General features: G+C 42.3%; 1 protein-coding gene across 1 annotated transcript; it reads left to right on the top strand.

Annotated features, from left to right (window-relative positions):
* The first annotated feature begins 979 nt into the window (after positions 1-979).
* On the top strand, positions 980-8,746 carry LOC142663858 (cytochrome c oxidase subunit 5B, mitochondrial-like). The gene is made up of 4 exons (XM_075842690.1): positions 980-1,149; positions 1,748-1,818; positions 3,262-3,361; positions 8,553-8,746. Exons 1-4 carry the CDS (start codon positions 1,047-1,049, stop codon positions 8,663-8,665), a joined length of 387 nt encoding a protein of 128 aa, XP_075698805.1. The 5' UTR covers positions 980-1,046; the 3' UTR covers positions 8,666-8,746.
* Positions 8,747-10,877: the final 2,131 nt, after the last annotated feature.

Genomic DNA, 10,877 nt, shown 5'->3' on the forward strand with positions numbered 1-10,877 from the left:
TCGTTCAGCCCACAGCTATCTGAAGTGCATGGCCAACTTTACTGCAGTTCCACAATGATCGTAGATGCATTTCTTCTAGAATGCTGCATGAATGCAATGCTGAGGTAGTGAGAGCAAGTACCAATATTAGTCGGGTTCCCGGGTAATATTGTACTTGGGGGAAACTAGAAGTTTTCAAATTTGCACATTTTCCTGACGGATCTGCCCAGGGTCAGTTTCGCACAAATAGAATATGGGTGCATTCCTGTGCCAGTATTACAGCAGCAATCAATGGCCGAACAATGATGCTGTTAGTTTGGGTCATTAGACCTTTGGTTGAGCTGAGATTTTCAGACTTAACACTTGGAGGGTTTGGCATGTTGGGTTTGTGACATATACAAGTTAAAAACAAATCTGGTCTAAAAACGCCTGACTAAAGTGAAAGCAGCAGGGGCCTCTATAGTCGCAAGGGGTTAAAACTGGTGCAGGGCCACTTTATCCATAGGGCAAAGCATGTGGCTGCATGGCCTTCCCCTGTAGGGTGTTACTTGTGAATTACCACAAGGGGGCTCCACCTAAGATGACTACTTCCAGCGCAAGAAGTAAGCATGGGTGGGTCTGGTGGGCATATGTGATTGGCAGATATTTCTGTCACAACTCATAATCTTTGCACTGAGCTCGACACTAATGAGTTAAACCGGTCCTAACCTGGAGCAACCCTATGGCTATAACAATTCCAGAAATAACCTAGGCAAATTACGTGATACCCTACTACTACTACTGAAGATCTCATCTTCATATGCAGGTCGCTTTTATTGGGCTGCTACTACATATAACCTGTTTCTACCCGTCACTGCTTTGCTTTGCATATTATAACTAAGCAGAAGCATTAAGCCAGTGACTACGCTCCGTAATTGAAGAAATACGACTATAGGCGCTTGTTTTTAACGCCCTCCCCTATGTACTTGGTATGGTCTGTGGGTATAAGTACGCACTGACAGTTGTTAGCGCCGCCCCCTGGACGCTGTGCAGGCAGTATTGTGGTGCGAGGTGCTCGTGCAGTAGACATGGCTTCTTGGAGGTTTCTCAGTCGCGCTGTCCCCCGGGCTGCCGCTTATCCCAGGACCGTGCATCTCAGCAGACCATGCGTCAGAGCAATGAGCGCTGGGGGTGGGTATGACATTAGTCGTGGACACTTGTAGCCGCTTCCTATCACTTGTGGAGTGCTAGTACTGTGACTTATTACTGTGTATACGTGCTGCGGTGCCACCTGCATGGTGAAGGGCATATGCCAGGTCCGTGTACGTGACTTTGTTGCAGTGTAGTTTTGTGCTGGGGACATTGCACCTCCCAGCAGCACGTACTCCGTTTTATTGCTCCAATCCCTGGGACACTGAGCAGGTGACTCCCCGCTCCCTCCTTATAAGACTAGTGACCTTGTATACAAATGGCCATAAGTCTCTTTTATAAGGTGGTGTTATTGCAGGATCACAGGTGTATGGCACTTTTTTTTTTTTTTTTTTAACACTTTGAAGCTCAAGTCTAATCTATGGACACCTACATATTGGCTGAAAATATTTGTAGCCACGAAATTGTGACACGGATCAAAAATGTTTCCTGTTACCAACCACTTCAGACTGCGACGCTGGCTATAGTTTTATTCAGTGCAATTACTGACACAATTAAATTGAACTTTGTACTTTGTTCTGATAAGATGTCTTCTGTTTTTGTTGGTGTGGCGTTGAGTTTTTATTTTTTTAATGTTTAGGTATTCCCACTGATGAGGAGCAGGCAACTGGCCTTGAAAGAAAAGTCCTGAATGCCTTGAAGAAGGGAGAGGTATGCTAGTGCCGTGCTGTTATCTGCAGAGGTGAAATAATTAAAAGCATGACTGGTAACCGGCCTGTAGGAGTAAAGTGTAACTCTAACGTCTGCACAAACTTCTCTGCTCTATGGGGGGTTCTCTAGGCTTCGTAAATGTCCGCTCACCTGTGTCCGCCGTCAGGTGAAGGTCCAAGCTGAACACCAACAGTAAAGATGTTGTCTTAAAGTCTCGCAAACTATGTAGCACTATTTGCACGAAGACTTTATGTTAGGAGGAAAACCAGAGCCCCCCCCCCCCCCCCCTTAAACCATTTGCAGTCTGGACCAGACAAAAAAAGAAAAATATATACTTCTACTCGCGGGTTCTCTCGTGCGTCCGTGTGCTGTCCGTGGTTATCACACACCCATTGACTTCAATGGGCAACTAGGTACGTAAAAATGCACTAATATAGGACATGCAGTGAGTTTCATTCAACTGACAGTCGCTCTGTGAAAACTCACGCATTTGTGAATCGTCCCATTGAAATCAATAGGGCCGGGGGCTGTGCGGCGTTACAACTCGCATCACACGGACAAGAATTGGCCCAGTCTGTTTAGTCTCTGTACAGCCACTCCGGCTCGCACTACTGACTTTAGCCACCATGTTTTTTTAATGCAATTGTAGCAAGGTGTGCCAGTCTCCTAAGGAGAAGTCCGCTGCATGGTGGAAACTGGGGCAAGAGCTGAATCCAATGATCACACAAACTTTGGTAGGACAACCTGCAGCAATAGCCAGCAGTAGTGGCCGTGGAATCCTCTACTTGGTCAGGCACTAAAGACTACTTGGCTGCAGATATATTTGTACTTGTGTGTCTATAGATGTCATAGAGCGGGAGGGGATGCCCACTTGGGAAATGCCTCCTATTCGCTATAACCGCTGCTAGAAAGAATGTCTACTGCTTGTATAAAATGGTTACCCACAGCGTCTTTATTCTGCGAGGGGGCTGTCCAATTATGGCAACTTTATTATTTGTTAGGACTTTGTTGCAATTTTTTGCAGTGAATTGTGGTAGTTTTTTTTTGTTTTGTTTTTTTATAATACTTGTCCATTCCGTACCATTCTGAGACTGAAACGCAAAATGCTGCAGGTTTTAATTTCCGCGTCGCAGGTTACTTAAAAGCGGAAAATGTGTGGGATGAGATTACTTGATCTCCTTTACTTTACTGGTAGTGTATGACGTGGCGGATTTGCCACGATGTGTGTTCATGTTGTATCAGGAGGTTGATTTATTTGCATACTATGTGGTTAAAGGTAAAAAAGTCCATAAGTTGATCATGGCTGGAACCTGCCAGTATGTCCTGATTCACAGCACTACATCACTAAACTACTTTGTCCTATCTCTTCAAATAAGCTTTTTTTTGTACGCATGTAAATGTTCTACCAGTGTCTGCCGCTGATGCTGCGTTCTGTCGTTTAAGGATCCTTACAACATCCAAAAACCAAAGACCTATGCAGGAACCAAAGAGAATCCACACATTGTACCCTCGGTCAACAAACAGAGAATTGTGGGCTGCATATGTAAGTGTTTCCATACTACACGTTATCACTAAGGGCAATCATTTTAGGCCCTGTTCACACACAGGTTTTTACCGCGGGGAAAAAAGCAACAGGAATCTACGTCAAATTGATTTCAATCGGAGGCGGTTTTTTCCTGCCAGCGGGAAAAAGTGACATGCGCTTTCTTCGGGCGTTTCAGTTTCTGACCTCCCATTGACATTAACGGGAGGCGGAGAGAGTATTTTTTTTGCTGCCTTTTTTTTTTTTTGCCCGTGGCGCTCAATGGCCGCGACCGAAAAACGCGGCAAACTGTGTGCAGGCAGGTCAAAATCTGCCTCAAAATTCCAGACGGAATTTTGAGGCAGATTTTTCTGCATGCAAAATACGCTGCATGAACAGGGCCTTACAGTAGGGGTTGGTAGGGTCTGAACCTCATAAAATGTCTAATATGCGGTGTTAGTAGGATTTGAACCTAAAGAGCGGGTAAGTGATTGCGATGCAGACAGGCACATTTTAGGGAAGATTTGCGAAGTGCAGCAGAATTCAAACAAAAAATACACCAAAAACTGGCGTACATGTCGTGAACCAAATTTATTATGTGTTTTAGGCCTCATTTACACGAGCGTAATATACGCGCGTGCGACGCACGTGCTTTTCACGCGTGTCGTACGCACCTATATTACTCTATGGGGCAGTGCAGTGCGTTGCGTAAAACTCACGACATGTTCTAAAATCGTGCGTTTTTCGCGCATCACGCACCCATTGAAGTCACCAGCTGTCAAAAGGATGAATGTAAACAGAAAAGCACCACGTGCTTTTCTGTTTACAAACATCCAAACGGAGTGTCAAATTAGAGATGAGCGCACCGAACTTCACCGGGTTCGGCCGAACTCGTTTTGACCGAACCCGGCAAAAAATGTTCGGGTACGCGACGTCAGGAGACAGTCACTGTCCACGGTGCTGAAAGAGTTAAACTGGTTCAGCACCATGGACAGTGACATCCGATCACAATATACATATACGTGTAAAAAAACAGGTTCTGACTTACCGATAACTCCCGGCTTCTTTCTCCAGTCCGACCTCCCGGGATGACAATTCAGTCCAAGTGACAGCTGCAGCCAATCACAAGCCAAGCACAGGCTGCAGCCAATCACAGGCTGCAGCGGTCTCCTGGACTGCCGCGTCATCCTGGGAGGTGGGGCCGGATGACAAGAGAGGGACGCGTCACCAAGGCAACGGCCGGGAGACCGGACTGGAGGAAGCAGGAAGTTCATGGTAAGTATGAACGTTTTTTTTTGATTCACAGGTTGGTGTATATTGTGATCGGAACTCACTGTCGAGGGTGCTGAAAGAGTTACTGCCGATCAGTTAGCTCTTTCAGCACCTTGGACAGTGACGGACGTCGACTACCCTCATCTCTATGATGGCGGCTGCGCGAAAATCACGCAGCCGCGCATCATACACGGATGACACACGGAGCTGTCAAGTGCCTTTTGCGCACGCAAAACGCAGCGTTTTTTGCGCGCGCAAAACGCACACGCTCGTGTAAATCAGGCCTTAGACCCTTTTTGCACCTTCATTGAGTTTTCAAAAGTGGATAGAGGATAGGTTAAGAGGAGTCCTTAAATGTGCCCGACTTATTAATGCCTCTACACCAATATTTTGTGCGCAAAGTACGCCAACTTTTAGGTGGTGCAAGGAGGAAAACTCAAGAGGAAATTGTCTTACAAGTTGTGACAAATGTATCATTCTGTATGCAATTAATGTAGAATTCATTTTATGAAAATATTGCTACATTTTCCCTTTTTTTCCCGCCATATGTAGTTCTATTTTATTACATGTACGTGTGACTTGTATTTATATAGATTACAACAATATGCTGGAAGTTTGTCATGCTACATAAAGTCTCATATCCTACAAGAAAAGGTTAAGTGATGTCATCACTTTCTTAACTGTTTGTAAAAGATTGAGGCTCCACAGCAATATATCGCCCTGTGATCATATCCCCTTCCCGCAGCAGCTCTTTTTGACCTTCCTGACAGCCTTATTTTTCAAATCTGACGTGTCACTTTATGTGGTAAGGATTTTGGAATGTTTTTACCTATCCAAGCAATTCCTAGATTTTCTCGTGACGCATTGGACTTTATGTTACTGGTAAAATTTGGTCGATATGATCAGTATTTAATTGTGAGACACCAAAATTTTATCAATTTAGATCTATCTTTGTAAGACCGATCGTAATACTACACAAAATAGTTGCTAATTAACTTTTCCCATATGTCTATTGGCATAGTTTTTTGAACATCCTTTTATTTTTCTAGGACGTTACAAGGCTTAGAACTTTAGCAGAAATTTCTGGCTATTTTTACAGGGACCAGTTCAGTTGTGAAGTGGATTTGTGAGGTCCCTACAATACAAACTCTTATAAATCACCCCATTTTAAAAACTGCACCCCTCAAGGTATTCAAAACCACATTTAGAAAGTTTCTTAATCCTTTAGGCGTTTCACAAGAATTAAAGCAAAGTAGTCCATTTTAATCTGTAACAGAAGATTTTACCAGAGAATCACAACTCAAAATTTATTGCCCAGATTCTGAAGTTTTTAGAAATATCCCACATGTGGCCGGTGTGTTTATGGACTGAAGCACAGGCCTCACAGAAGCAAATGCGCACCTAGAGAATTTTGGGACCTTCTTTTTATTAGATTGTATTTTAGGCACCACATCAGGTTTGAAGAAGTCTTGTGATGGCAAAACAAAGGAAACACCCCAAAAAAATACCCCATTTTGGTACCTACACCCCACACGGAATTCATCTAGGGGTGTAGTGAGCATTTTGATCCTACAGGTGTTTCATAGAACTTTTTAGAATTTGGACATGAAAATGATAAATGTAAAATGTTTCCATTAAGTTGTTTTAGCTAAAAAAAAAAAAAAAAAAATCTATCTCCACAAGGAATAAAAAAATGCCCCCCAACATTTGTAAAGCAACTTCAGAGTACAGAAATTCCCCATATGTGGTCATAAACTGCAGTCTGGGTACACTGAAAGGCTCAGAAGGGAAGGAGCGCCATTTGACTTTTGGAGTGCAGATTTTGCTGGATGGTTTCTTGGCACCATGTTGCTTTTGCAAAGCCCCTGTAGGACCAAAACAGTGGAAACCCCCAGAAGTGACCTAACGTTGGAAACTACACCCCTCAAAGTATTCACCTAGGGGTGTAGTGAGCATGTCAACTCTGCATGTGTTTTCCAGAAATTAGTGCGCACTCTATGTTGCAGTGTGAAAATAGCTATTTTTCCATAGATATGCCAATATGTGCCCAGCTTGTGCCACCATGAAAAGACAGCTCTCTAATTATTATTCTGTTTCCTGGTTTTATAAACACCCTACATGTGGCCCTAATCTTTTGCCTGGGTATTCGACAGGGCTCAGGAGTGAAAGAGTACCATGCGAATTTGAGGCCTAATTTGACGAATTACAAAATATTGGTTCACAATTGCAGGGGCTCTGATGTGACATAATAAAAGAAACCCCTGAAAAGTGACCCTATTTTGGAAACTGCACCCCTCAAGGCATTCATTAAGGGGTGTAGTGAGCATTTTCACCCCACAGGTCTTTTCCATAAACGACTGCAATTTTTACTTTGCACCATCAGCAGCGCAATATTTCCCTAGATATGCCATTTCAGTGGCAAATATGTAGTGCCCATCTTGTGACACTCCCCTACCCCCAAAAAATAAAAAATTAACCGGGTTCTCCCGTGTATAGCTATGCCATATATGTGGAAGTAAACTGCTGTTTGGGCACACTGTAGGACTCAGAAGGGAGGGAGCCCCATTTGGCTTTTGGAGCGTGGATTTTGCTTGGTAGTAGTTTTGTTTGGAGTTTTACTGGTATTTTAGTTTATAATGTAGGGACATATGTAAGCCGGGCAGAGTACATCAGAGGCATAGTCAGGTGGTATAATAAAGGTAAAAAAAACAATAAAATCCATAGATGTGTGTTATGCTGTGAAGCAATCCTTTCTGCACAGGCTGGTGTCGCACTGATAAACGGTGTCCTTTCTTATCCCCCTTTTAGTACAAACTCTCCCAGCAAAATTCCCCAAACTGCAAAGGTGCAAGGTGTTGTCCTAGTTTAATACAGGCGCCCTCGCTTCCAGCAGATATGTTTGGGCCCTCCCGTTCCTGGTACCCTAATTTTAGGGCCTTCATATATCGCCTCTTGAAACAGAAGAAATGTTCCCCTTGGTACTACACAACCGCATTTTTTTATTAACTGACTTATTGGAGCCTTAACTTATTTTATTTTTTCATAAACGTAGTGTTGAGGGCTGATTTTTTTTTTTTTTTTTGCAAAATGGTGGTATTTCCTTTTTGTTTTGGCCCCACAAGACCTGCTCAAACCTGACATGGTGCCTAAAATATATTCTAATAAAAAGGTGGCTCCAAAATCCTCTAGTTGCTCCTTTGCTTCTGAGGCCGGTGTTTCAGTCCATTACCACACTAGAGCCACATGTAGGATATTTCTAAAAACTGCAGAATCTCAGCACTAAATATTGAGTTGCGTTTCTCTGGTAAAACTTTCTGCGTTACAGAAAAAATGGACAAACTGATTTTCTGCAAAGAAAAATGTATTTGTAAACTTCACCTCCACATGTCTTGAATTCCTGTGAAATGGCTAAAGGGTTAAACTTTCTAAATGCAGTTTTTACTACTTTGAGGGGTTACGTTTTTAAAATGAGGTGGCTTATAGTGGTTTCTAATATGAGGCCCTCAAAACCAGTTCTAGAAATGAACTGGTCCCTGAAAAAAGACACTTTAAATTTTTCTTGAGATTATGAGAAACTGCTGCTAAAGTTCCCTAGAAAAATAAAAGGATGCCAACATAAAGTAGACATATGGTAAATGTTAACTAGTAACTATTTTGTCTGGTATTACTATCTGTCTTACAAGCAGATAAATGTAAATTTAGAAAAATGCTAACTTTTGCAAATTTTCTCTATTTTGGGTGTTTTTCACAAATAAACACAATGTATTGACCAATGTGTCACGAAAAAAACAATCTCAGAATCGCTTGAAAAAATAAAACCATTCCAAAGTTCTTACCTCTTCAAGTGACACCTGTCAGATTTGAAAAAAATGTCCTGGTCCTTAAGGCCAAAACAGGCTTAGTCACTAAGGGGTTAACAGGTGTATTAATGTTTCCATAGGTGAAGAAGACAATTCTCAAGTTATTTGGTTCTGGGTCCATGACGGGCAGGTAAACCGCTGCCCACAGTGTGGCTCTCACTACAAGCTTGTACCTTATGAGCTCCCCCACTGATGAAGAGGACTTGTATTGCTGGCCTGCCATATATTAAAGCCAAAGAAAAGTTTTATTAAAATCTTGACATATTGATTATAATTTGTGTTTTATTTCCTTTAATATCAGTCTTGCATATGGAGCCATAATAAAAAGGGGTACGCCAGTTTCTAATAACTGTCCCAAAACCCATGAATTTGAATTGACCAATTTCTGTAGGAATGATGTCATTTAACCAGTCTGCACCCAGGCATGTAGTGTTATGTAGTCTAGAATTCAGCTCTTCATCTGACCATACACATTAGATGAATGCCGCCATCCTGTAGATAATTTAATGTGGGGGCAGCATGCTTCTCTGACTGCTCTTGGGGGTAACCAGTGATTGGACATGTTTGGTTTTAGCACGGCCAAACCTTTGTTCCCTTTGGAGATGAGCTCCTCTAGAGGGGTCTCCGCACCAGTTTGATATGGAAATAAACATGCATTATATGACAAGTGTGCATGTTTATTTAAGAGTAGGGGAGAGATTTTGGCCAAGAGTAATAGTGTGCACGGGCAGTTTACGTTACTTTCTGCCCATATTGTGCAAGCGCATGGGAGGTATCAGAAAAGTTCAAGTCCTCAGCAAATTGCATATACATGCTGGGAACAGGTATGCCACTGGTTTTAATTTTTTTATTTTTCATACCAAGTTCCCGAAGCGTTCTTGGAGTAGGAGAGGCTGCTGAATTTCTATTTACATTGAGGCATATGAAGGCCAATGGAATTGTTTCTTTTAAAGCAATTTCAGGACGTCAGACATGCCAGAAGTTACATCTGTACAGGTCTGAGAATTGGGCCTCCACTGATTAGAAAAAAAAAAAGTTCTGTTCTTTGTGAGGTGGCCAGACAAGTCATGAAATGAAGATTGCTGTTCTCCCAATAATGGAGATTCAATTTTTGATGGGAGTTTGTGTAAAATATTTCTAATTCCCTATGCACACGACCATATTTTCATCTATCCCGAAATACTGTCCGTAAAAACAAATCCGTAACAAGAGGGAGGATGCAAATTATGTCATCAGCATGTTGCATGGCAACGCTTACGTAAATACGGATGCACATCCGTAGCCGTCTGTATCTACGGAAGCTCCCATAGACTTCTATGGGAGAGTCCTTGCTGTAATTACGGACAAGAATAGGACAGGTTCTATCATTTTTTTTCAGCACGGACACCCATCAGTAAAAATACTGAAAGGTGTCAGTGGCCAATAGAAATGAATGGGTCTGTAATGACTGTCAGTAGTTACTGACTAAGAATACGGTCGTGTCAAGGTAAAGGAAAGGATGATCCAGCGCTGATGGTAGTTTAAAAGGGAAGAACAATTCCCATGTTTATTGAAAATATCATTAAAATTGAAAGGGAGACGCAGTCTCAAGGCAGGAGTAGTCGGGGTATGTACCCGAGCCTACGCGTTTCGAACGCAGACTGCGTCCTTAGTCATGGCAGGAGAAGTTAGGACTGTGTGTTTCAGTCTCACCTATATGCAAAGTAGTCAGCTGTTGGATCTGCTGTGTAAGTATCAGTGATTAGAAGAATTCACTGAGTAAGGAGTGGCTAGCGAAACAGAAGCCGGTGAGTCGGAGTTACATAGAATTAACAATATTTTGTGTATTTAATCTATAAGCAATAATACTCAGAACTAATTCAAAATCATAATATTATAATGTTTAGACTTAGATAGTGTTTCTAGATCAATTGAATTATGGTTGCTTGTTATTAACACATAGAGGGGAAACAGATACACACGGCCACAATAGTACTCATACATATACAGCAAACAAATGTATAGTAGTGGCACATCGAAAAATGTTAAAAACAATTACATGAAGAAAAATTTCAGTTGGTTAAAAAAGATCGAAGAAAAATGCTTAACAGGATGAATTTTTTTAAAGGTATGTTTATCGGATTTATATATATGTTTGGGCGGTAAATTGTTTGTGAGTCCAATACGGTCATGTGCATGGGGCCTTAGGCCCCATGCACACGACCGTGCCCGCAATCACGGCCCGCGATTGCCTGACAGCCGCATTTTCGGGCCGTGCTCCCATACAAAGTATGGGAGCACGGCCCGCAAAATGCGAAAGAACGGACATGTTCCATAATTCCCGGAACATTTCCACGGCACTGACACCCTTCCGTAGTGCTACGGAAAGGTGTCAGTGTTCAATGAAAGTAAATGGCTCAGTTTTT

Source organism: Rhinoderma darwinii, chromosome 11, assembly GCF_050947455.1.
Source record: "Rhinoderma darwinii isolate aRhiDar2 chromosome 11, aRhiDar2.hap1, whole genome shotgun sequence".
NCBI classification, from domain to species: Eukaryota; Metazoa; Chordata; class Amphibia; order Anura; family Rhinodermatidae; genus Rhinoderma; species Rhinoderma darwinii.

Excerpts from the sequence above, each read along its gene's own strand:
- LOC142663858 (XM_075842690.1), top strand. The coding sequence starts at position 1,047 with ATGGCTTCTTGGAGGTTTCTCAGTCGCGCTGTCCCCCGGGCTGCCGCT. Across the intron at positions 1,150-1,747 it reads CAGAGCAATGAGCGCTGGGG|GTATTCCCACTGATGAGGAG; the intron begins GTGGGTATGACA and ends TTTAATGTTTAG. Across the intron at positions 1,819-3,261 it reads ATGCCTTGAAGAAGGGAGAG|GATCCTTACAACATCCAAAA; the intron begins GTATGCTAGTGC and ends CTGTCGTTTAAG.